General features: G+C 49.0%; 1 protein-coding gene across 1 annotated transcript; it reads left to right on the plus strand.

Moving 5' to 3' along the window:
• On the plus strand, nt 1-26,697 carry Ccn4 (cellular communication network factor 4). Its single transcript, XM_057792637.1, has 6 exons — nt 1-69; nt 13,944-14,223; nt 20,503-20,763; nt 23,225-23,227; nt 24,185-24,375; nt 25,975-26,697. The coding sequence occupies exons 1-6, from the start codon at nt 1-3 to the stop codon at nt 26,272-26,274; spliced, it is 1,104 nt and encodes a 367-aa protein (XP_057648620.1). The 3' UTR covers nt 26,275-26,697.
• Nucleotides 26,698-26,995: the final 298 nt, after the last annotated feature.

A 26,995-nucleotide genomic window follows, 5' to 3' on the forward strand; every position in this document is an offset into this window, starting at 1 on the left:
ATGAGGTGGCTCCTGCCCTGGACGCTGGCAGCTGTGGCAGTCCTGGTGGCGGGCAGCGTCCTGGCCACGGTGAGTCCTGCCTGGAAAGGATTGGTGAGGGGGACCTGATCCCTTCCCAAATGGTGATGAGGCCAAGGGACTGGGGGTCAAGACAAGATGGATTGGAATGGTGCCCTGAGAGGGGAGAGGGCTGCTGGGATCTGAAGAAGCTGGCGGGAGTGGGGGACAGAAGGAGCACCTCTCAAGAGAAAGACAGTCTTCTTTCCTTTATTTTCATAGAGTAACACTCAACAAAACAGAGGGTTGGGGGATCAGCACTTCAGACTGGTTGTGTGACCTGGGGTGGATCATTCACCTATTTCAGAGCAGCATCGAATGAGGGGGTTCCTGGGGAGTTTGAAAACCCCTGGACTCTGAGCATCAGCGCTCCCAAGAGGAGAGGTGCTGGGAAACCCCAGGAAAAGCTAGGAAGGAACCTGCCTGCTTCCAGCAAATTCCAGCTAAGCAAGCAGCGTTTGGTGGGGAGGTGTTTGTGAGCTGCATTTGTTGCCACCTTGAGCTCCTGGGGCCCTCCATGATTTGTGCAGTGAGTGTGTTCCTATCCTGCCATTCCCAGAAGGCTTCTGGAGGCTTCTCTCCCACCTGGGTCCAGAGGGAGGAACAGCAGTCTGCACCCTCGAGAGCCAGGGGAAGGAGACACGTGGCAAAGTAGGAAGCTTGCTGGAGCAGAGCACGAGTGGGGTTGTGGGGAGGGGGGTGGCTGGGCAACGGGGAAAGCTGCTAGGGGCAGTGAGGTGGATGCTAGGCAGAAGGGAGGCAGCCTGGGCAGCAGGGTGAGCACTGAGTCTGAGACCCACATGAGAGCTCAGGACTGTGGGAGAAAGAAGCAAGACTATTGCCATGGAATTATGCCAAGGGTTTCTTTGGGGGCTGAACTGCCTATTCATGGTTGAGGGGACTTGGAGTCAGGGTTAGCTACCTGCCTGTGTGTACACAGACTCAGTTTATTCCCAGTGAAGCTCAGACCTGACTGGGACTGGGTAACAGGCACCCTAAGGTGTTGCATGCATAGAATAAACCTGTCCAGTTTGTACCCAAGTCCTCTAGCCCTCTAACATGGTGCTTGTGCTAGCACTTAACCCTACCGATAACAATAATAGCGATTATAATAACAGCTCTGTCCACAAAGGATGACCAGAAAGAAACAGAGGTTTGGTGTGACTTGGGACTTGCCCAGGGTCAGAATGAGTAAGTGGCCAGGGTCAGACACTGTGTCACTGCCTCTCCACTCACAGTCCTCCCAACATCTCATAGTCTGGAGCCCAGAAAGGAAGGAACTATGCCTGCCTCTGCCTCAGGCCTGGATGTGACTGGGTGCGGGCCTACAGGTGGCTGGGCCTGGGAGGGCCGGGTGTGGATGGAGAACTGGTGAGAAGATAGTCAGAGTCAGGGTGAGGGCACGGGAGGAGAAGCTTATGGTAAGTCCCGCACTGGGGCCTGCTCCCTTGCTGCCAGAGCTCGCCTGACTGCCGGAGTGGGCGACAGAATCAGAGCTTTTCAGGGGATCTCAGCAGAGAGATCCAGGGTACGGAGGGACATGGTATTAGCAGGGGGTGCCTCCAGCAAAAGCTCCCAAGCTACTCACCCCATCCTTTTAGGGAACATGAGGCCTCTTAGTAAAAGGTCTGGGGTCCCAGGACTCCCTCAAAACCCATATCCACTGACACAGTACCCTTAACAGTAAAAAGCTGGGATCTGCCCAGAAGCCACTGCCTGGCTTTGTGGCCAAATTCCACACATGGCATCCTCCAGAAATAATACAGAAAAGGAGTTCAAGTCCAGCAAGGGGCCGGGGAGCCCCGTGGAAAGAATGATACTCATTGGCCATATGGAAGGAAAAGTATGTGGGAAGTGAGAATTGCCAAGAAGACTTCGAGGAAGTGGGCTGGGAGGGAGACTGTCTGATGTGCATGGAAGAAGGGGGAGGCCATCTAAAGGGGAGGAGGCATAGCCTGAACTCAGATACCAAGTCCACTACATATGGCAGTATTGTTCGGGGTGAGGAACAGTTTGTTTTACCTCTTCTTTTGCTTGGGCAAGTGTTGACTGCCCACTAGCTAGGAGGAAGGAGGTAGAGTATGTGAGCCTTCCCAAGGACTGTGTACCTGGTAATACCCACCCACATGCCATGCCTGCGTGGAAAGAGAAGACTTGCTTAGGTACCACCAACATCTTTTGATGCTCAGCATCTCTGAAATTCCTGTCATAGTAATAAGAAAATGCAACCATCCTCCTATGGAGATGCAAAAGCTGAAGCTCAGAGAGGTTTGGTAAATCACCCAAGGTCACACAACTAACAGTATATGGATATGACATTTGAACTTAGAAACAGCCTTCTTCAATGAAGTCTTACCCTGCTCTGCATCCTTGTGCAGAAATGGAACACATGTAGGCTAGACCCCAGAAGAAATGGCAGGTTGGTGAGGCCGGAGGTTGGAGACATCCACACACGTGTTGAAATGAGGGATGGGAGGGGACAAGGCAATGTCTTTCAGGATGAATAGACTGGGATGTAGGTTCTGCAACTGGCTGAATCGTCTCCTCTCTTCCTGTCCATATGTGTGGGTTGTTCACACAATGTGTGTGTGTGTGTGTGTGTGTGTGTGTGTGTAAGAGAGAGATGGGAGTGGGGTGGGGTAAGGGAAAGAATTCATTGCTTGGGTAGGGAATGCAAACTTATTCTCTGTTTTCAGAATATCAGGGACCTGGGCGTGTGTTGAAATTTTCCCTGCAAATGAAAAATTGGGCAGGACCCACAGACAGTCTCCATATACAGAGCAGTGGTGTGAGTTGGCAGCTCCTCCCACCCTTACCTCCAGATCAGAGCCCTGCGGGAAGGCTGCTGACAGTTAGTTTCCCTCTGATCCCCGCCCCACCCCAGTATGGGTCAGGAGGGCTCCCTGCCCCATTGACAGTCATGTGCCCACCTTTGGGCTGGACAGACCTCTGGTCCTTTAGCAAACCCACACACCACACAACACAGGGTTTAGTGACAGCTCTGTCTAAAACAACTGAACAGAAAGCTGCCAAGACTGCTTGGTGCCCCACTATCTCCCACAAACCACAAGACTCTCCCCAAAATGGCTCCACTGAGAGCAAGGGAAGGAATCATAGCCACAGCTAGGCTTCCAAAGCCATAGAAGCCACTAAGGGTTGGACGGGTGACTGTAAGTTCTCAGAGGTACGCTTTGGCATGTGAGCTGTTATGGTCAGCATACCATGGATGGCCCACTTGCCAGTCACTGGAGAATAAGGATGGCCCACTCAGTTCTGACATGTGGCTTTAGTCTCCATGTAGACCAATGCATTGGAACATTGCTCACTAAGAAGACAAAGTGTTCTGTGGCCCAGACCCTCACTCACTGCACTTTGCCGCCACTGGGCCCCTAAAGCCTCCCTAAGTGGTCCATTGGATAGTAGACATCAGTGGAGATAATCCAGGGCAGCAGATGTTCTAACTCCTACCCTGACTCCTATTGACTGGATATGTTTAGACTGTGCTTTGGGTTCAACAAAACATACAGTGGAAGCCAGTTTCACCTGCTTCTGATTCCTTTTGATATAACTGCTAGAAAAGTCTGTCTGTGGTTGGCAAATGGACACAAGGGTACTGGGTATGGTGAGGAGGGGTCAATTCGGAGGGTTCTGAGCCAGGTTTAGAAGCCGAGTGTCCTGGGGGAAAGGATCCCTGATGCAGCATTGTCCCTGTAAAGATTCACACTAGATTCCAGGGATGGTGGGTATGTGGAGAAGATGGAGGGAAGGGTAGTGAGCAAACACATGAAGCCTGAAGACTCAGCAAACAGTCCCATTGTCCCCAGCAAGTGAAGACCCAGACTTTAGGCAGACTTTTAGTCCAGGAGTACAGACACTAGGAGGACTGGGCTCACTAACCTACCACGCATGTGCAGAGCAGGACAGGTGTCTGCTATCCAGGGCTCAGAGCCGGGAATTTTCTAAAGCCTGTTAGCCAAGTCTCTGGCCCTGAGAGCCAAGTCAGTGAGGACTCCAGGGGACTGTGCAAGAGAGGGAAACGGGCGATATAATGGTACCGGTGGTGATGATAGCGGTAATGATGGTAATGGTGACCATAGCGTATTGTGATTATGGTGAGGTAGTGATGATACAGATGGTGGTGACAGCAGAAATCGGGAAGATGGTGAGGATGGGGACTAAGGTGTTGATGGTAATCATGGTGATGGTGACAGAGATCACGGTGATAATGATGGTGGCAGTGATACTAAGGATGCTTGTGGGGTGTGTGTGTCTCAAAAAGCTGAGTCGGGGCAATAGCCCTCCATTCTGACTGTAGGACTCACAGCCCATCCTCTTGCTTGTTCTATTGGGAAGCAGGAACACCGGCATGGGGTCTGCATTAGGTGGTTGAGGAAACGGGACACCGGCCTGGAAGACGATCTCCTGATAGCTCAAGCTTGCTTTGGACTTTAGAACAATGGATGAGATAAATTATTCTGTGTTCGCATGCTGGCATCCTGACATTCATTGGCCAGGGCTCCCCTTCCTCAGCCCTTCTCCTCTGCCTTCTTCCCCACTTCTTCCTCTTCCTTCTCCTTTTTTCCATACACTAAAAGGAGAAGGAGCCTGGAGGGAGGAAGAAGGTAACAGAGGGAGAAACTGGGCCTTGGAAAGGGGTAATGGACATTCCAGGGATGCGATTTGATCTTGGCCCTCCCACTAGCCTGGGATCTGGAGGCAACTCCAGGCAAGGTCTGCACTGTTGCTGATCTGCTGGGGGCAGGGAGTGGGAGGACAGGGGCCAAGATCTAAGAGCTCCTCCAGGGACTGTGCCTCCAGTCTATGAATGAAGAGAAGGAAAGTGGACTGTGAGCCTCACCAGGGCTAGAGAGTTCTGAGGGGGCTCGCAGGACAGAGGAATATTTAAGAAAGCTAAACCTGAACCCTGTCTTTAACACAATTGCCATGCAATGCTACGCATTTCACTCCCCTCCCTATGTTCATTTTCTCATCTTGGAAGCGAGGAGAGGTTGAACTTCACTCTTCAACTTGCTTCCTGCAGAAGCTGCCTAGAATCCACATGTTCATTTCTGGGGTCGAGTGACCACTGAACAAATTGCAGGACTTGTACTGGCTAATCTTCACAGTTGGTGTTGGGCGAGGGGTAGGGTGGGGGTATTACTGCCTTCCTGCAGAGAATTGCTAATCTTGCTGCCAAAACCAAAGTGTCCCTAGTTGGAGTTAATGGGCATGTTCCTCTCTCCAGGTCCCAGGTTGTTTCTCCAGTCCTAGTGTTCTTCGTAAATCTACAGCTGTTCCCTGTTGTCCTGACCACAGCTAGCTCAACCTGACGTGTGTGTGTGTGGGGGGGGGGGAAGTCCCACCATCTTGGTGGGCATAGCAGGGCCCTTAACCAGCTCTTTCCACCCATAGATGTTTTTCAGACTCATTCTTCATGACTGCCTTGTTCAATTTTTTTTTTGAGAGGGGGGGTTCTTTGTAACTTTGTAACTTGTTCTGAAACTTGCTCTGTAGACCAGGCTGGCCTTGAACTCACAGTTCAAGAACTGCCTCTGCCTCCTGAGTACTGGGATTAAAGGAGTGCACCATCACCACCACCTGATTTACCTTGTTCATTTTAAAAACTATTTCCCAAGTCATTTCCCCAATTCTCCATTCTGTGTACATACCCTGGTTGTTCTTCCATCCCAGCCTTGTCCCTCTGTGCCACGAGTGGTACCTACTTGGGACACCTCCAGAAGCCCTTCCTCACATCTCCAAGTAAAGCTACAGACATCCCAATAAATCTTATCCTTGTCACGGGGGAAGGGAATCACATCGCCCAACTGAAACGGCACTGGCCTCACCCCATGGAAGACCTCTCCTCTGCTCAGACCCTGTACTTCTACGAAGCTAAACACCTCTTAATTCTCAAGACACGTGAGCTCCTTAAGCCTTTGCGCGTGCTGAGTCTTCCACAGGCGTAGCTAATGCTAGGTTCCTTCCTTGTCTGGCATGACCCCTAATGGTCTGTCAGTGACTATTCCAGCACAGTGTGGATGCTCATGGCCAAGTTCACAGTGACTCATAAAACCAGGCCAGTCCTAGTGGGGGCTAGGCAGATTGCACATGAGGAGGATGGACAGGAAGGGGCGACCAAGAACCTTTCTAAAGTGGAGATGGCCTACTGGGGAGGGACAGGGAATGTTGAAAGAGGACCTGACCCAGTAGCTAAGAGGCCAAGACAACAATTAGTGGCTTCCAGACTTGCTACCAAATCAAGAGTCTTGAACTCTGAGATCTGCCTGTCTCTGCCTCCTGAGTGGTGGGATTAAGGGTGTGCACCACCACTGCCCAGTTTCATTGTGATTTTTCTTAAAGCTCCCAAAAGAAACCACCTCTGCCTAGAAGCCCTGAGGTGGCGGTAGCCGGGCTGTGGCTGCATTCACTCCTCCTTTGGTCCTTTTCACACACTTGTCTCCTCAGAAGGAAGAAGAGTGAGCACGTACTGTTGTACCTGGAGGTTAATAGAGGTTCTAAGTACTCTGTCCTTTGCTTTTGAGATTGAATACTGATATACAACCTAGGCTAGGCTAGAACATTCCAGGCTAGTCTAGAACTCACAGTCTTTCTATCTCTGCTTCTCAAGGGCTAGGTTTACAATACTGTTCACCACGCCTTGCCTCTGTACATTTGAAGAATGAATAAATGAGTACTGTAAATTTGGAAACATCTTTATCTCACGCTCCCTTTATCCTCTTCACACACAACTGCCTTGTCCTGCCAGAGGCCCCCCAAAATGCAGTGTGTAAGATGGATGGGAAGAAGATTACAAAATCTTTCATGTTCCTTGCCCTGATGCCTAGCCAGCTGGCATGAACACTTGGGGCAATGTTCCTCCCTGAAAACCCTCTTGAATGTGCAACCTGGGAGTCCAAGGCTGTGTTGGGAGTGGGGAGAGGACCTGCCACTCATGTCTGGTTCAGGCCTGCAAGGCTTGGAGCCAAGATCCTCCCACACAGTGGTCTAAGGAACTAGATGTCCAGAAGCTACCAGGAGGCTCTGGAAAAGTAGCACCATCCAAATAACTAGAAATACAAGGCAGTGAGACCCACAGGTTCCTGTAGCGCATGCCACAGCCTGGGCCCAGGCCCACCCTATCGCTCACCTCCTCCAGAGCCTCTCTATTCAGAAACTGCTTCTAGGCAGGGAGACACCCTCCCCAAAACCCCATCACTGGAACTTAGAGGTGTGCGCTACCATTCCTGCCTCCACACTGACCCCTGGTGGAGCATGTAGGCACCACATTGCAAAGGCTTCAGCCAGGCTCTCCATCCTGTCCTGCAATTCCCTGAGCATTGCCCAAGTAAGCCCTGGAACCTGTGGCCATGTGGGAGGTTTCCCCTTGCGGGATGAATGGATGTAGCCATTCTCTTCTCTTCCGGGGCCCATTGGAACCAAAGATTTGGAACCAATCTCTGTTGTGTTACAAAACTGCAGTGGCCCACGCTTTTCCCTTTGGGTTCCAGGCAGTCAGTAGAGACTTAGTGTATAAGTGTCATGGGAAAAAAAACAAATGAATAAACCTGGATGGATGAGGGTGTGGTGCATTGACAAATTGCACATCCATTTGTTCAGCAAGAGGAAGCCTCAGGGGAATAGCTGGGCAACACTCACAGAACAGCAGGGGAGGCTGGAGAGCCCAGATAAAACCATTGGAATGCTGTGCCTAGATGTTCCATCAGGGGCCAGCTAGCAATGACAAGTGCATACTCTGGGGAGACACTAGGGTCAGACATGACTCACGGGCATTGAGACCTCAAATGTGTTCCTTCAACTCTCTGAGCCTTTGTTTCTTTTGTTGGAGATGGGGCTGAAACTCCTCATCAGGACTAATGAAGGCCCTGCCACTACCACCGTTTTACAAATGAGGAGGAGAGTTCAGATGGGATGACAGCCCCCAGTGCCCAGCCCTGGCAGTGGCAAGGATTGGAGGCTATCAGATGAGGTTCCCTCATTTCTCTGTGTCGTCTTACCATTGGACCACTAATGCCCTAAGAAAGGAGAAGACAGACATTTCTGGGTCCCCTGTAGGGTCTTTTCCACTTAGACAGGATTCCATTTTCTGATCCCATGTCTCTATTGGGCACCTTCATAAAACAATGAAGCAATCCCATTGTGTGCCAGCCAGAGGATGGGCTTTGCTTCTGGCTCCATCTAGAATGATGGACCATGCTGCCCTACCCTTAGCCACTGCTCACCTGTAAACAGCGCATCACAAATGTGCGTGCAGGCTTTCCCACAGTGCTGGATTTTCCTTCTCAACTCCAGTCAGCTTAGATATTCCTGTAAGTACGATGGCAGAGATTTCGCCCTGCCTACCAATTATCCCCTTTGTCCAGAGTGTGTGACTCTTAGGGACATTGCCACCAAGCTGTTTTCAGGCACTTTAACAAACTCTTAAGGGCTATATGAAGTTCTATCCATTGCTTCACCGCATTTTGTCCTGAGAGGTAAAATAATGACGTGTGTCCCCCAGCTGTGTCTGATGGCTCTGTGTAGGGCCCTTTGGGGCACTTTATACTGTGCACGAGGTTTAGGTTTCACAAGAACAAAATGCTAAAGCAGGAAAGTGATCCAAAGCTCTGCCCTGTCCCTAGCCCCCACCTGTTATTCTCAAACCACTGTTCCTACCCTCTTAAGAATCACAACGACTAAAGGCTAACACAGGCTTTAGGCCTGTCTAAAAGAATCCAGAGAATTCAACTGGGAACAGGGCATTTGTGTTGGTGGTGGCTGTATTCTGAACTATCCAGAGCTGCCTTCCTGCCCAGCCTCCTCTTCAGTGGCCTAAGTTTGAGTGTCTGGGGGCAGTAATGGGTTGTCAGTGAACTCTGGTTGTTAAGGTGATTCTTTTTGGTGGACAACAAAGTCCAGGAAGTTAATTCAGTTGGGCTTTGCTCCTGCTAAAGACCCCTGATCAGGCAGTGGGGAGGGTCTCAGAGTGGAGAGGGCAAGTAGGCCAGCAGCCATGGATCTGGGTAGGCCAGCTATGACTGAACATGTACTGTGCATTCGGTCTGGGCGACATCTTGGGCATGCCACTTTGTCCTTGTCTTCCCATTAATATGGTAGCATCCGCAGGGTCTGGTGTCAGAAGCACATTGTAAAAGATGTTTTATGTGAGCAACTTCAGTTTGGAAAGACCAAGCCTTTTCATTTTATTTTTTATTTTTTTTCCTGTCTCTGTCTTTCTTAGCCAGCATTCTCCTTAATTGCTAATTTACTTTCTCTTTCTTCCTTAAGAGTAACAAAGGGTGCCAGGCATTGTGTCTGCACAGATTCACCTGGCCCTGTGAGGTGTAAGAGAACAAGAGCCAGGGGAGAGTGCAGAGCTCATGCTCAGAAAAGCAGGGACAGAATCCCAAGAAAATTAAAAGTGCGGGAAGAGGGTCTTATGGGTCCAGGGCAATAGCCCCAAAAGGAGAGTGCCGCTGGAGGATCCTATGGCAGTTTAAAGTACACAAAGGGCTGCTTCTCCCTTTGGGTCCCCTTCCTCCCACCTCACCCAGGGCCATACTCCCAGACCATGTGAGACTAAGCTTTGCAAGTTATTGAGCTTGCCTGCATACCTGCTGCTTCCACAGGACAGCAATGGGCTTGCTGATTGCATCCTAAGAACAAGGCTCATCAAGTCCTGCTCTCTTTGGTCACCACAGTCCTCATGCTGGGTTTATTACATGAGTTAATTGCTTAAAATCTTAAGGGAAGGGACTGGAGAGTTGACTCTGAAGTTATGCGCACTTGTTCCTCTTCTAGAGGATTAGTTTGGTTCCCAGAATCCATGTTACCAGTTCACAATCCCCTATGACTTAACTCCAGGGGATCTGATACTCTCTTCTCATCTCCATGGGCACCTGCACACATGTGGTATACCCACATATAGACACACACACACACACAAATAATAATATAAAGCATTTTTTTTTAAACTTTGGGCATAGAGCAGCTTGGTCCCATCTCTTACTCCCTAGGTGACCTTCTACAGATCAATTTTCAGGTCACCAAGGTTCTCTGAGGGCCCAGCTACTCACCACTCTGAGGAAAATCAGCAGGCCCCCTTTTTAATATGTTAGGCAGTTTATGAGCTAGTGTGTGTACCAATGCTACAAGGAGCACTCCATAAATATTAGCTGTAGAAACCTCAAAGATGTGTGTGTGTGTGTGTGTGTGTGTGTGTGTGTGTGTGTGTGTGTTTATTCACCATAAAACTGGAATGGCAGGGAAATGTACATTAGTTCATCTTTTCTGCTGGCAGGGGCATATTGATACCTACCGTGTGCCCAGCTCTGTGGGTCCTGATCTTTGCCCCCCCATAATTGCCAGCTATTTAGTTTTTTAATTGTTTATTCATTCAGAGTGTACATGTGTGCAGGCCAAAAGACAGCTTTCAGAAGTTGGTCCTCTCCTTCCATCTTGCTAAGCCAGAAAGTAGTCTCTTTCTTTTCCTGTTACACTACACATTTGGGGCTAGCTGATCCACAGGCTTCTGGGAAATCCTCCTCTCTTCACCAGCCGTCTCACTATAAAAGTTCTGGGATCACAGATGAATGCCACCATGTCCGTCTTTCATACGTGGACTCCACGGGTTGAGCTCAGGTCATCAGATTTATTGACTAAGACATTTCACCAGCTCCAAGGTTGCCTCCCCAGACAGTATCCAGAATGTCTTTCAGCTAGTTTCTTCCGTCAAGAAATTCTCCCTTCGTGCACAATAGTGGGAAAGTTACTAAATCCAGCAGACTTGAATTCTAATCCTTGTTCTGAGATAGTTAGGTGTTCTAGTCATCTCATTGATCTGTAAAATACAAATAATATGCCTGTTGCCATCGGGAAAATGAGGTAGTCTGAGTAGCAGAGAGCCCATTCGATGCTGGTCCCAAGTGTCCTCAGAAACGTGGCTTTCAGGGAACAGGCTGAACAGCTGAGGGCTATAGCATAAAGTTGTTCCCTCAGGGATAAGAATGCCACTTCAGAGGAGCAGACTGAGCCTCAGATAGAGATTCCTCATGCCACGGGAATGATGACAAGCAAATGCCTGGCACAAAGGTTCAGTGTGCTTTGCTCCAAGCCCACATCTGCCCCAAGCATCTCCTGCTAAAATCTCTTAGTGAGTGAGGCCTTCAGAACTATTCTTGGTCAGCGTACTCAGTGGGCATCAGCAGCCAATCGGCCTCCGCCTCTTCACACCTACACTGATTGACACACATGCTGCTGCTCTCAGGACACTGCACGCCACCAACTCAGGACTCAGTCCCTTGCCCCCTTCTTTCCACTGGGTCCATTCTCAGTCTTCCGTCATGGTTTCATGGTTTCTGGAGCCTTGGCACCCCTTGGAGAAGTTGGTCCCACCTTGTACTGTTCCACATTTCTTCTCTCTACTCCTGAAGTTGGGTGTGTTGTCTGTATGCTAGCCGCCCCCCCCCCCACACACACACTTCAGCACCCACCCCGGCACCCAGTGCACAGTAGAAGCTAGAATTGTGTTGAGTCAAGAAACGAAATGAATGATGTCACTGTAGCGTTGATCACCTTGTTGCAATTATCATCCTCGTATCAGCATTGGGTATGCGTTAGTGAGGAGATGGACTCCATGCAATGCTGCTTCCACTAGACCCATCACAGAGCATAGCACACAGTAGGTGTTTGGTAACAACCAGTGGATTCATTACTCAAAGAGCTAGTGTGCGTTTCTGTCTGAACTGTCTATATTCAGGGGCAGAAGTCCCTTACCAGTCATATGTGCGTCCCTGTATGTCACAGAGGGTGTGTCAGTGGGAGTCTGAACTAACTTCTGGCCTGTAGTCTTACACCCCAGATAATCCTGGAGTAGCCTGGGGGCAGAGGGATGGCAGTGTGCGTCTTGTTTGGGGTAGCTGGAAGCCTTATCACCACTAGATGGCACCAAGAGCCAAGACTTGGCCCAAAGTAAGTTTTGCCTGCCCAGGCACTGCCCAGTGGTTCTCATTAAGTCTGATAAGGCCTTCCTCTCTTCCCTACCCAGATGCCTTAAATCAAGGTTACAGGTGCTACAGGCCCACTGTAGTTGCCTTGCTGGCCTTTGGTGCCTTCTTTCCTTTGCATAAGTCTGTGTGCACTTGTGATGTGCTGCGTTCAGAACCTGCCGGCCGGACTAACGCAGCAGCACATCTCTGGTCCTCTTTAGCAAGAGCTGTTCCTGTCCCAAGTTCCAGACAGCTTTCTGTACTCTTCACAGCAACCATAGTCTTACATCACGATTCATAACTCCTAATGCTTGTCTCTCCTACACACTGCATGAACTTTGAAAAAGTAAAGGGCCTACTAAATCTTATCTTCAAGTGTCTAAAATATAGAGAAGGCTGCAGGCTAGCTCTCCAAACATCTGCTGGATTGCTGAAAGAGCCCTGAAATAACTGCAGGGTGCAGCTCCTTCTCTTCTGCCCTTCAGGCTTCATTCTCTTTCAGTGCACAGCAAGGAACCCAGATGGGTCCTGGGTGGGCAGGTGACTGGATTACAGAGGTGCGAGCATCTTATGCTTGGACACCAGGGTCCTTCTACCTGCCTGTTATCCAGGACAAGATGCACTGGGGTCTTAGTTTTCCTTCCCAGCTGTCCTGTTCTTTTTACCACATGACTTGTAGGCTGGGGGATGGGGTGCGGCTGCTGAGGAGAAGCGCAGGTAGGAGAAATAAGGAGTTTGTTTTGAATGAAAATGAAGACCCCTTTTCCATCTGCTTTACTTGAGTCACAGAGCCCAGCTGTCTCCCCTAAGGGCCAGGGAAGAGAGAGCTGCAATGAGCTGAGGCTATAAATCTGTGGCTGCAGCTAGGTGGCCCTGTCTACTACGGCTCATGTGTCAACTACAGTGAAGAGCTAGTCTTTTGAACTTGGACTCAGCGAGGAGCCATGTTGGGACTGGAGAGATAACTCACTCAGTAAAGAGCTTAGCAAACAAAGGAAGAATCTGATTTCCATCCATAGAACCCCTGGGAAAAGCCAGGTGTGGTATAATCCCAGCACTGGGGGAAATGGGGACAGGCAGACCCTAAGGTTGATTTCAGCCACCCTAGCTAAATCACCAAGTGCCAGAACAATGAGAGACCCTATCTCAAAAACCAAGGTGTGCAACACCTGAAGAAAACAGCTGAAGAAGTCCCTCTGGCATGCACACACATACACACACATCAACACATATGCAGATATACTACACGCAAAGGCATGTGCATACCCATGCATGCATGCATGCACACCCAACACACATGCACACACACACATCAACATACATGCAGGCCTACTACACACAAAGGCGTGTGCACACCCATGCATGCACGCATGCATGCACACCAACACATACACACAAACACACACACACACAGATGGAGAGATGGATGCATGCACACACCCAGGGGCACCATCTGACTCTACCAGGCTCAGAAGATTCAGTGCAGGAAGAACTTGGGACTACAGCAGGAAGCAATAGCTGTGAGTTGTGGGCAACTCCCCTGCAGCAGAACTTATCAGCATGTCTGCACTGCCTAAATCCTGGGCTCCCTCTCTTGGAACTCAATGCCACTACACATACTCCTGGGGCTACTGAGACACCAAGGAAAGAAGGAACCACCGTGGGCTGAGGTGGCTACAGGCCCCAGCACTTTACAGGCTGGGAATTGTTTTGAGCTCTCTAAACTTTGAGCCCCTTAATCTTACGGGCTTTATTGAAAGAAATGGAGTTTGTCTATTGATCGTATGGAAGCCAATTGTGAAACAATCTAAACATAATGAAGATGAAAAGTCAATTGCAGTCATTTGGGCTTGGGAACCCTGGACTCAACAACCCCTTTCCGTCTCTCCTCTTCCTCCACAGGTCATCTCTCCGACCCCCACAACCATGACTTTCACTCCAGTGCCCCCAGAGGTCGCAACTACACGCCCCGAGTTCTGCAAGTGGCCCTGTGAATGCCCACAGTCTCCACCTCGCTGCCCACTGGGTGTCAGCCTTATCACAGACGGCTGTGAATGCTGTAAGATATGTGCCCAGCAGCTCGGGGACAACTGCACAGAGGCTGCCGTCTGTGACCCGCACCGGGGCCTCTACTGCGATTACAGTGGGGACTGGCCGAGGTACGCAATAGGAGTGTGTGCACGTAAGTGAGAGCCTCCATACCTTCCGACTGCCCCTCGCCCCAGCTCTGGCCCAAGAGCACCCACAGCCGCTCATCTGGTCAGGTTTAGCTTGGTAGGAAGCCTGCTCCAACCCTGTCCACATTTAGAAGCCACAGAATGGGTCATCCTGGGGAGAGACCAATGACTGCATTATCCTTCTCCATAAGATCTCATTGTATCTTGATCTCTTCCGTATTAGAGGCATTTTCCCCGAGGAAGGAAGTTCTGCCAAGAAATACTCAAGCCTGGTTCTGTTCTCTCGGTAGATAGGACTCTGCAATAGATGCCCAATGGCCTCTCTGATGACACTGATTCACTGCCATACTACAGATATTTTAATGATCCTTTAAATTAAAATGCTTGGTAATATGCTTTAAAAAGCCAGTGGCCACGGAATAATGAAAGCTGGCAGCCTGCAGTCCCCACTTCCTGGGAGCCATGCTTTCCCAGTTACTACCATTACTTTTAAGTTGCTAGACCTTTATTTTAATAGCCATCACAACATAGCAATGTCTTCTGCTAGATCTTAATTGGTTTGCTATACTAATTTTGTATCATTTATTAATATCCCTACATGTTAGTTAATGGCTAAGCTCCTGGTGCTGTCAGATACCTTCGTTATCTTCCAAATGTCCTTCTTCTGATTTTTGGCTCTATAATCATGACTATTTATTACACTCTATGTTCCATGGAACCTAAGCAGTGTACGTGTTTGACTTCTCCCTTCTCATAGTGCCTTTTGTTCTTCCTGCTGTTCCTACCTGCCTTTGTTTTTCTTTGATATTGGTCTGTGTAGTATCCTTGTGTTTGGAGGGAGACTGCTGTTTATTTTTCACATGGTCCATTCTGTGTCCCCTGTTCCCCCTACTGTTCATAGAGACCGTGTTTCTGAGACTTCATCACCTCCTGCTTCACTCTGGACTCCTGTGTTCTTAGTCTGAATGCTCTGAGCATCGCTTGCCAAATGGCGCAGACCAGCATGATGATGAATAGCCTGAGACAGGAAAGGTTCCTCAAAGTCTCATTCACACAGGAAGTCCTCTCCCAGAAGTATTGAATCAGGACTCCCCCATAATTATTTGTCTACCCCTTCCCCACTCTCTGTTCATAGACAGTGCAGCCCCTCATTCTACCCAACACTTTAGATTCCTGTGCGGGTTGTTGATGAGGACTGTGCACACGATCCACGTCAGTAAACCCTACCTGAGCCTCCTGGCTCCTTTGTGGCTCTTTTCTTTCTTGTCTCCTTTCATTCATTTACATTTACACCTTTGGCTTCTCAGTGCCTTGCTTCCCCCATATTTCCTGTGTTTCTCCACTTTCTGGAGATTTGTTGTTAATGCCACTAAACTGTTCAAAGAAGACTTGCACCATAGCCTGCACATAATCACCCGATGCATTAATTAAAGATGTGTTTCCTGCGCACCAGCCCAGGCCGGTTTAAATAAACCCTTGAGTTCCGGGTGATCTCTGCTTGCTGGTTCTCAAGACTGGCATTAAATAGTCATCTACATTTTTTCATAACGCAGGGAGACTTGACAAGTCTCCCTGTGCTGGAATCAACCATGAGACCAGGCCTATGGGGGCAGCTAATAATTCCTCTCCTGGCTAGCAGCTCTCCCTAAGGTCATTTGAAAGGTAATTCAGTTCACTGTGATTATACTAATCTCCAAAGCCATAATGGGATCTTGCCCCCTTATAGACATTGTCTCGCGGACCCAGAGATTGTCTTCCCTGCTTACCTCCCACTCCCACCTCACCTTCACAGCCTCCAATTGCAGGTCCCACTCACAACCACTGCAGTCCCTTAGCTCCCTGCCACCAGGAATCTTGACATAGTTCCTTTTCATTAATTTAAAAAAAAAAATACATAAACACCTTGATTTAAGGAAGGATGCAAAAGGTTTATTCAGTTCCTATCACTTCCCTGGCCATATGGGTTTACAGATATTGAAATAAATACAGTTAACCAGGAGTTACGGGGACTCGAAATGCTCCAGCCCATTGTTAAGTGTGTAAAGGAAGCCTCCACAGAGCCCTGCCATGTCCAACTCCAGCTCTTAACTCTTTCATCCCAACATTCTTACCCATGAGCCTCAGCATAAGCACTCTCACAGACACACATCAGGTACATGCTATACACACACACGCACATGTATGCATGTGCGCACATACACACATAAGCACACATCTTGCATCTGTAAACACATATACATACAATTCACTAGTGTCCCACAAGCATTTCCCCAGGAATATGACATAATGTCAGAATTCATGAGGCCCACATACAAGAAGCAAGGCAGAGTGTGAAAGCGTAGAGTGGCAGCAGGAAAAGAGCGCCTCCCGAGCAGACAATCTGTCAGCACATGGTCATGCAAATCTCCAGGACAGGCTAAAGCCATCTGGAGATTTGCAGAGAATTAAGGCCAAGACAAGGCGAGTGCAAAACAAGTCATCAAAATGTTGCCCCACACAGGACCCAGGGAGCTCAGAGGAGACGTCGGCATGCCAGCAAACGCCAGCTTTGGCTGTTAGTGGTCACCCTCCCAGGCCCTGAGGCCAAACAGAACAGTGAGTCTAGTCTTGCCTAGACTGCTCAGCTGTCAGGAGGAATCTAGGCTTGTGTGTGATTGGTAAACCCTAGCACTACATTCAAGGAAACTTTTAAAACTGTGTCTAGGCCAATATAAACACAGTGATGGGCACAGTGCCCTTGACTTCAGAAAGTTCCACTATTTTGGTTGCCCAAACACTGCCCTAATGCAGCTGAAACAGGCACCAGGGCGAAAAGGTCTGTAGAAGAGAACATGGTGTTTACGGGCAGATAGACTTGAGGTTTCAATCCCTGTTCTGCCTCTTGCTGCTCCCCACCTTGGGCCACACACCTGAGGATCTTCAATAAATCAAGGGAAGGAGAAACAGGAGAATGGTGTCTGAGGCTTTCACTTGCACTCTGAATAGCATCTCAGCCCTATCCACTCTTATCCTTGGTAGGGGAAGGTCTTATTACGGGACCACCCAACCTTGCATTGCTAACGGAGGGAAAGGAAAACTCAGCATGGTCCTTGGGGCTAGACAACCTGAGCTGGAATCCCAGTGCTACCACAAGCACTCCTGCAATGTTAGATAAGCCCTTGAGTCTCTTAAACTTCAGTGTCCTTAGAAAGGACAATGTGAGGAAGCGTGAGATCCTCAAGCTTAGATACAGTAGGCGTCTAGTGGAGGGTAGGGGCCCTGACACACGTGTGCCTCTATCCACCCATCAGCCCACTACAGACAACATGCAGGTGAGGTTGCAGGACTCAAGCCTTGTTTCTACTCTCACAAGGCCACGGATGATGAGGGCTTGAGGGTCCCAGGAAAGGAGCATGGTAGCTTCATTGTTGCAAGTCCTTTAGCTGTAAGAAGGCTGGCCATATTTCACCTGAACATTTAAGAGAGGTTAAAAAGGAGCTGGCTGTTTCCCCCGCCCAAAACCAGTTCCCTGGGAAGGTACAAAGGTTGTATGTGCCCAAAGAGGGGTTACATCTCTGCTGATGGATAATTCATGATCATCATATACCCTGATCTCCCTTTGCTCTACGTGGGACAGGTCTATCAGCTGCCCGTGTGTCCCCGTTAGCCAGTCTACAGATATAGCATGTTCTGAGCACAATAGTACTTGACTTTCACTGCACACTGGACACTCCTGGAAGAATATTGAGTCTGAGGAAAGCAATGTTCCAGCATCTTAGGCTGTCTCATGTTATGTGGCCTGGGTATCAGCAATTTCAAAGGTTTTTCTGTGAGTTCCTTTGAGCTGATAGGATTGCTTTCCAGGTGACTCCAGAATCCCGAACTGACATTTTTACAAACAGGAACAGAGCATAAGCTTTAGTTTCCTTCCCACCCATACACACACACAGACGAGAGACTCACACACATACACACACATACGCATACACACACACACACAGACAAGAGACTCACACACATACACACACACAGACGAGAGACTCACACAAATATACACATACACATACACACACAGAGACGAGAGACTCACACAAATATTCACACATACGCATACACACACACAGACGAGAGACTCACACACATACACACATACGCATACACACACACACACAGAGACAAGAGACTCACACATATACATACACAGACGAAAGACTCACACACATACATACACACATACACACATGCACGTATATAAACTAGCATGCACAAAGATGTACATTCAGAAGCATACATTTGACTACACACTCACATGTAGACTTATGAACAAACACATCTTCCGGGAGTTTGAGAATGTGGTGTGGTGATTGAGGCTCAGGGGCCTCCTTGCATCCTGTTCCTCTTCCTATACCTGACCTTTCTTCCTCTCCCCTCATCTCCCTCCTTTTCTGATGTCAGGTAGAAGGAAGGCTGTGGGTTTAGCATCTCCGCTCTATCATTCACTTGCTCCATCACTCACGTCATTTGAGCACATGAATCCCTCCTTTTCCCCAACCTCTCCTGTCCCTAATGCAGTAGACAAAGCTCTCCTGGTGAAGTCATTATCGGGAGACCTGAGTGAGATCATGGGCCAGGAGCTGGTGTCGATGCATGCCAGAACCTGCTTCCTGGATGTTTGGAAAAAGATAGCAACAATGAGATGCACACACCCTGAAACTGTGCCTTATTGGCCAGCTTGTACTCTGATGTCACCCTACTGAGACTATTTTTGCTATACACAACAGTGGAAGGGACAATGTGTTTCCTTACAAAACAAAATACACTGTGATACCCAAAACAGAGACCCTGTTTCTGACAGTGTTTGCACCTGCCAGATGTCCTGATCCTTATGATCAGCCACCACCACCACCAATCCAGCAGACAGGACAGAGTTCCTGCAATCAGCAGACTCCTAACTGCCCCTTTCCTGTGGGCATTCCTGATGTCCCAGGACCCTCTATGGATTGTTCCAGATGCTATTCCCAAGGAGCACACAGCACCAAGGGTAGAATCTGGCTCAGCATTCCCCAAGCCATGCAAGGCCAGTTTCTATAGCCAACTCCACCAGGCACATATCATGTCTAATGAAGACTCTGGAGCCAGCCTGCCCCAGTCTCGGGTTCTCCGGAGAGGAGGGAAGAGCTCACTTTCTGGGCCTAAGTACAGAGCACTGGAAGTCTTCTTTGACTCCCGGGGGGCTTGCAGTTCTCCTTGAAAATGTTTCTGGATGGTGAGCTTTCTCGTTGCTTTCCCCCATCCTCTGCCTGGGTCACCAGGGTGCCATCCAGAGCTGTCTTGTGGCTTTCTCCAGCCAATTGTCTACTCATTACCACAAGATTTTCTTGTGAAGTATATAATTCATCTCATTCATTCAATTACTTATTGAACACCTACTGTGTGCCAGGAAGAGTTCTAGACACTAACAGTTCTGTATCTTCCATTGAGACAGGAGGAAGATGGATCTAGTCTTACCGCCTCCAACACACCCTTTTCTTTTCTTTCTCCCTTCCTGCTTCCCTCCCCCAAGGCCTGTTACCTCATCAGGCCCTTACCTTCCCTACCTGGAAGATTGACATCAATGCCTGGCCTGCCTCCCTCTCATTCTAGTCTCTGTGGAAAACAAGCAGAAAGCCCTCTCAGGTCTGTGAATCTTCCTGGTTCACTTGTCTCTGTCGACAGCCATATCCAGACCCATTACCCCGTCCTTACTACATTATACCTCAACACTTATTATGAATGGCTGTCATTATCAACAGACACTCCAGACCACTGGTCCCTCTTCCCACCTTATAAATCTTCAAGGACCATCCCATCCTCATTCTGTTCAGGATTGGGTCCTCAGCTCCTGCCATACTCCACAGTCAGTACGGAGGAAGGCATCTCGGTTCTGGTTTCGTGTGTATGCCTTCCTCCCTTGGACAGGCATTGATCAGTACTAGGCCTGGTGCTGGGGACAGTGTAGGGCAAAAAAAAAAAAAAAAATGCCTGAGCTCTTGCACTATGGAACTGGACCCTCCCATCCAACATCAAGCAGACTCTTCAGTAGCTAAGACCTTCACTGTACCCTTTCTCCTTGCTGTGTACCATCTCTTCACGTGTCCCCATCTTTGCCCTTGGGGTGTAGCCAGCTGATATGTGGGACAGCCCCTCCTTCCTCACATGAGTGATTTCTTGGCACGGCATCCTAGGCAGAGGGAAAATTGCACAGAAACATCTTGGCACAGACCCGACCCCTCCTGGCCTGACATGTCCACCACCTGTGTTTGCAGAGGTGGTCGGTGTGGGCTGCGTCCTGGATGGCGTGCGTTACACCAATGGCGAGTCCTTCCAGCCCAACTGCAGGTATAACTGCACGTGCATTGACGGTACAGTGGGCTGCACACCACTGTGCCTCAGCCCCAGGCCCCCGCGCCTCTGGTGCCGACAACCCCGGCATGTGAGGGTGCCTGGCCAGTGCTGTGAGCAGTGGGTATGCGACGATGATGCAAGGAGGCCACGCCAGACGGCACTGCTGGACACCAGAGCCTTTGGTAAGTGTGGGCAAGGACGAGCGAGTCTCTGCATACCACAGAGCCCCTAGAGTCCTGATTTTCTTTTAATAAATCAAGCTTCCGGGCCATTACCCACTCCACAACTCACCAGTTATATGGTCTTTGGGATGTGCTGTCTGGGATCCAAATTCTCCATCTGTAAAATGCAAATGACATCATCTTTACTGCCTGTCTTGCAAGCTGCTCCCAGCATAAAAGCCTGGTGTGATGAGTGCTGTCTTCTCTCATCTTACTAAAGTAGCCTAGAGAGTGGTTAGGGATCTAGAAAAAGGATCAAGTGGCAGGACATAGGAGGGGGTAGACAGACCTTCCAGGTAACTCAGGGGATCCATTGCTATCATCAGGTGAGCAGATGAAGCTTTTCTAGGTAAGCCTGAGAAAAGGAAGCCCTAGGCAGGAAGACAAGAACATGATTTTTTTCACCATTGCCTAACAGAGGCCAGTGAACTTGCCAGATACTTGGAAAGTACCCAATTCATGCTTGCAGAGGAAGCCATATAAGGTTTTGGCTATAGGTGACTGATCGTGTGTGTGTGTGTGTGTGTGTGTGTGTGTGTAGTGCACAATCAATACCCACATGTATGGATAGATGCATAGAGGAGAAATGTCTGGAGAATGGAAGAGGAGTAGATGGATGGATGATCAGACAGACGGATGGATGGATGGATGGATGGATGGATGGATGGATAAATGGATGGCTAAGTCAATAGAAACACGGATGAATGTATGTAGAATAGATGGTTACAGATTGGATGGAAATAGATGTATAGAATTAGATAGATAGATAGATAGATAGATAGATAGATAGATAGATAGATGATTGATAGAATGAATGGACAGATGGTAGGTGGATGGCTGGATGGATGATAGGATGATAGGTCAATAAAGGATAGGTAGATGGTGTCTGGCTGAATGATAGTAGATAAATGCATAGTTAGGCATCTGAACTAGGGCAGAGGGAATAGAAGGAGGAATGGACAAGGGCAAGAAGCAGGGCTAGAGTACACCCAGGGCCTGGCATTTGTGCTGTGCATGGCATAGTGGGATGAATTCAGAGTGGTTACAGGCACTGGCCACTGCCCAGGAGAGAAGGCAAGAGAAGAAACATATTTAGGGTGGCAGTGGGCTATCTGCCATGAGCAGGCTGAGCTGGGGGAGGGTGAAGGGTAGAAATGTTTAGTGTGGGCAGCCTCACGGAGGGGCCCCACAGGAAGACAGCTCTGCTTACAGCAGCTGTGGGCGGTTGATGAGGCCTGGAATAACACACACACAGTGAGAGAGAGGAGCCTAGAGCAGAGGTCTAGGAGGCTGACCTTTGAGAAGTAGACAAAGGAAGAAGAGACCAGGGACTACAGAGACATGAGGAGGTGGGGCATGGGCCACAGAATGAGGACCTTGCTAGGGGAAAGTGCCTCTGATGAAGGGGGCCCCAAAGGAGAGCAGATAGCTTGCTGCTGTGCTTTTGGGGGTGCTAATGTTTTTAAAAATTCTAAGTGTACAAGTTTGTTTAGAGCCTGTGCAGAGCTAGGGTCTTGGCCTTGGTGTCCATAGCACTTAGCATCAGAAGGATTTTATTGTTGTTGTTGAGGAAAGGGGCGTTGCAGGCTTGGAAAGCATTCCCTAAGCAGTCCCTTAGATGACCATGGCAGTTTCCTAAATTATGAACATCTGAAAGACCTCCAGACATTAACACATGTGTCTGGGGGACAAAGTCAGTCACATGGAGAGACCATGTGTCATGAATGAGAGCCAGGGGCAGGGAAGGCTTGGTCTTTGGCAGCTCAGGACAGCATGGCAGCTCCTCCCGTAAACCTCCCTCCAGTGTATCTGAACAAGAGTCAGTGGGTAGTGGAGGGGAGGCAGAGGCTGCCTGCTCATTGTGTGTGACCCAGTGACCCAGTTCTTACCACCCCAGGCAGAGCCCCTGCAGCGGTGTGAAGGAGACCCAGAAACCAAAGCCCTTTGATCCTCTCATCCTCCCAGGCAAATCCCTCCCTCCTGGCTTGCTCCATGCTCCCAACCAGCTCATCCCAGACCGCCTGCGGCCTCTCTCCTTGGATGCCTCCATTGCTCTCTCCCTTCTGCCTGTTGAAGGCATCCCTATCTCAAATTCATTCATCAGCAGTGCTTGTTGCACGCCTGCAAGCTCTGGGGACTGTGTGAAGAATTCTGTTACCCTAAGGAGATTCCTCGTTTGCTTGATGTGTTTTTTCCACTCTTCTTCTCCCTATTCCTTGATTGCCTTGTCTGTCCTTGCTCTTGTTCTCTCCCCTTCCATCCCCCCCTCCCTTCTCCCCGCCTGCCTCCTTTTCTCCAATTTCCTGTTCCTGTGGGATTTCTGTGTGTCTGCCCCATCTTTCTGCAGGCTGTACTGTCTTGCCTGCCATCAGCCTGTCTCCCTCCACAGCTCACCCGTCTCTCCTGCTCACCTCTGGCTAAGCAGGTACCCATCAGATAGATGCTAAGGATCTGTATGTTCACAGGACAGTCAAGAGCCAATAATCCAGTGGGACTATAGTCGAGTAACTATACCAGCTGGCTTGCACTAGGACTCACTAAACCAGGGAGTCCCAGTAAGTACACAAACACAGACATAATACTGTAATGTCAAAATAAACAATACTAAATAAACATAAAAGTCAATCTCACTTCAGTGAAAATAAGAGCACAAAAGGCAGCAGGAGAACGAGGCAGCAGTTGGTCACAGAGCATCCAGTCTGGAAGCAAACCATGATGAATGCTGTGCTCAGCTCACTGTCTCCTTTTTACTCACTCAGGAACCCAGTCCATGCCTGTGGTTAAGGTGGAACTTCGCTCCACCTTAACTTGTGGAGCTTGTGGAGGCTTCAGATTCATGAGTATTCTGGTGACCCTCTACAGCAGCTTCAGGCACCGTGTAGTAATAGTATGGGAACTACATAGCCTATGCCAGCCCCAGTCTATGCCCATAGTTGAGGTAGGTTTCTTACTTTACTTAACCCAACATAGAAAATCCTCGCCAGACATGCCCACAGGTCTAGCTCCTGTCAGGTTGGCAGTCAATATTAACTATCACAGAAAAGAATTTGCCCTGGAGACCACCTTGCTCTAAAGATGAGGTTTCCTTCCATAATTTAATGCTTCATCTCTTGGTCAGAAAAAAAAAGTTAAGTGTAAGAATGTAGTCTCCCCTGCCCGGGTGCCCCTGCCAATTAGAAGGTAGTTTGTCTTCCTCTCTACGGGGAGGTACAGCCCAATTCTATCTGTCTGTCTCTGTGTCCTCATCTCTATCTTTCGTATATCTGTTTATCTCTTTCTGAGCCTCATGAAGCCTAAACTTTTGGGGCACGGTGATGGTGAGGACGGGAGGAGCTTGTGGAGGCTGCAGACTCATGGGTGTTCTGGTGTCCCTCCACGGCAGCTTCAGGCACAGTGGAGCAATGGCACGGAAACTGCATAGCCTACACCAGCCCCTGGAGTCCTTGTTCAACCACCTGTGGTCTAGGAATCTCAACTCGGATCTCTAATGTCAATGCCCGGTGCTGGCCGGAGCAGGAAAGTCGCCTCTGCAATCTGCGGCCATGTGAAGTGGACATCCATCCATACATCAAGGTAAGGCCAGAGCAAAGGTGGACATCTCAGGCAGGTCTAGGCATGATGAACGTGTATAGCATAGAGCTGGTTTTGTGCCTGGCCACTGAACTTCTTGGGAGTCAGTCATAAGACGGAAATAATGAAGGCTGTCTGGCAGGCCTGGGGTAAGTGGTTTAGGAAGATGCAGCTGCTAGGCTGGCCCATGATGGATTTCACTGAATGGATGCTTTTGTAGTTCCTGATCTGTCAAAAGCAAGGTCACTCCAAGGAGAAATCAGGAACCATCCCAAGTGTTCTTTCTGTAGTGATTCTGAGGGACCTGTTCCACCTTTCATCCCCACCGCATCCCACATCCACTTGCACAGGCACAGGACAGCTACCTGGACAATGTGAAGACTGCTAGAACTTGAAACACATAGGGTCAAATGCTTCTCTCTTGTTTGTGTTTGCTGCTGTAGCCAGTGCTGGCCCAGACCTTAGTGCTGGTCCACCCAATGTCACATCTAACAAAGCAAACTACACAGGGCTCATCTCTGGATCCATTAGTGGAGTAGAAACAGTTCTTTGGATGCTGTGAAAAGGATGCAGTAGAGAAGAAAACCCCACTTTTCACCATATCCTTTAGGCATGTCTCCTTATTGAGATAGCATCTTGTCATCTTTGATAGGCACACACTTTTCTTCTTTCTCGTCTTTTCTCCTTCTATTGTGCCATCAGGTCCTCATTGAGTATCTTCTAATAGGAAGTAGGAGTGTTGGAGGGCCCATCATAGAAAGACATAAGAACTAGGACCCTAATCTTAGATAAGAAAATCTGTCACAAGGCTGGGCTAGTCACTGTAGGCTCGTGATTCCTCTCTTGTCTCCATGATCATCTACCCTAGCTGGCTTCCCCAGCTGGACCAGCTACACACCCCACCCACATTGAATGTGCTCTGCCCCCAGCTCTGATAAGGTGCTGATAATATACTCTAAGAAATACTAGCCCAAGGCATTTAGTAAGTGCCTAAATGTATACCAGCTTCGCAATTATATTAGTGAGATAAGGAAAGAGGCTTAAGTATCAAGGAGCCCACAGCCTCATGGAAGGCTATTATTGGATTAAAGTAGTGTCAGTGCTATTGAAAATGCTGCATGGTGGTATTGTGTGTTTGTGTGTGTGAGAGAGAGGGGGGAAGGGAGAGGGAGTGGGGGTAGCATTGGAGTAGAGGAGACAGGTGAGGGCAAAGCACATCCCTACCTGATTGTGGAGTTCCATGCCAGCTCAGTCACTCACTGTTTGGGAAGATTGGTTTGCTAAAAGAGATAGCAAGCCTTCCTGTGCTGATGACACTGGCATATGGGCACCAAAAAGGCAAAAATGCAGGAGAAGAGAGATTGCAGACTGTGAGATCCAAGTGCAGCCTGGTAACCCCCTTCTGCAGTCTTCAGTTTACCTATGCCATGGTGGGCATGCCTCGTTATATTTGCTGACCCTTGCTCGAAGGTGCTGCGAATCTGGAGCAAATGTGATGTTTGCTGCGCATGCTGACGGGAAGGGGAGGACTGGATGCTTGGTGGGAACGAGGTGGCTGTGCATCACCAGAGCATAACAGGAGGTCCCTTTCCTTTCCTGAAGGCCGGGAAGAAGTGTCTGGCTGTGTACCAGCCGGAGGAGCCCATGAACTTCACTCTCGCGGGCTGTGTTAGCACCCGCGCCTACCGACCCAAGTACTGTGGAGTCTGCACTGACAACAGGTGCTGTATCCCCTACAAGTCCAAGACCATCAGTGTCACATTCCAGTGTCCAGAAGGGCCGAGTTTCTCACGTCAGGTCCTATGGATCAATGCTTGCTTCTGCAACCTGAGCTGCAGGAATCCAAATGATATCTTTGCAGACTTGGACTCTTACCCTGACTTCTCAGAGATTGCCAATTAGGTAGGTGTGTAGCTCGGGGTAAAAAGCCCCATGTTTACAAAGCATCCAGTCTCTGTGACCCAGGACTTCACAAGTGAGTCTTATTCCATCTACTTCCTACTCAATTCTAAATTCCCTGAACCTGACCGTTTGCCTGTGTTCCTATCTTGACCATCCCATTGGCCCAGAAGAGCGTCACTCAGGCTCAGACAATGCATCCTTCCTTGGGAATAGTCTATATCACTCCAAAGGAAACACATCTCTGACTGTTAAACATGAATCCCAAGCCTGACCCAGCCTGTCCGGTTCCAGCCTGGTCAAGTTGTCAGAAATCGTGATGGGGCTGCCCAAGGAACAGAGTCAGCCGAAGAACCAACATCAAAGACTCTTTCTTCAGATGCCAAACCTGATGATGTTGGGATCCTTTCAGATAGATGGATAGGACTGGGGACACAGGAATAAGCTATTATTTGGGCCTTGCCAAATGATACTATCAAGGGCATTTCTGCCTGCAACACACCAAAGAACTTTTTACCACAAAGTCACCAAACATTTTCCAGGTGAGGTCAAGGGTTGTGTCCTTTTTTCTTTGCAATAGAAAGTCATTTCCATTAATCTGAGTATAACTGAGGATACATCTCACTTCTCCCTGTAGTGTGAAGAGCTCAAATTGGGTTCATGTTAACCAGAAATGTAATTTGAGAAATTTTATTTTGCCCATCCTATAGAGATGGGGCAAGGA

Source organism: Chionomys nivalis, chromosome 17 (genome assembly GCF_950005125.1).
Source record: "Chionomys nivalis chromosome 17, mChiNiv1.1, whole genome shotgun sequence".
Classification (NCBI taxonomy): domain Eukaryota; kingdom Metazoa; phylum Chordata; class Mammalia; order Rodentia; family Cricetidae; genus Chionomys; species Chionomys nivalis.

Excerpts from the sequence above, each read along its gene's own strand:
- Ccn4 (XM_057792637.1), top strand. The coding sequence starts at position 1 with ATGAGGTGGCTCCTGCCCTGGACGCTGGCAGCTGTGGCAGTCCTGGTG. Across the intron at positions 70-13,943 it reads CGGGCAGCGTCCTGGCCACG|GTCATCTCTCCGACCCCCAC; the intron begins GTGAGTCCTGCC and ends CTTCCTCCACAG. Across the intron at positions 14,224-20,502 it reads CGCAATAGGAGTGTGTGCAC|AGGTGGTCGGTGTGGGCTGC; the intron begins GTAAGTGAGAGC and ends CTGTGTTTGCAG.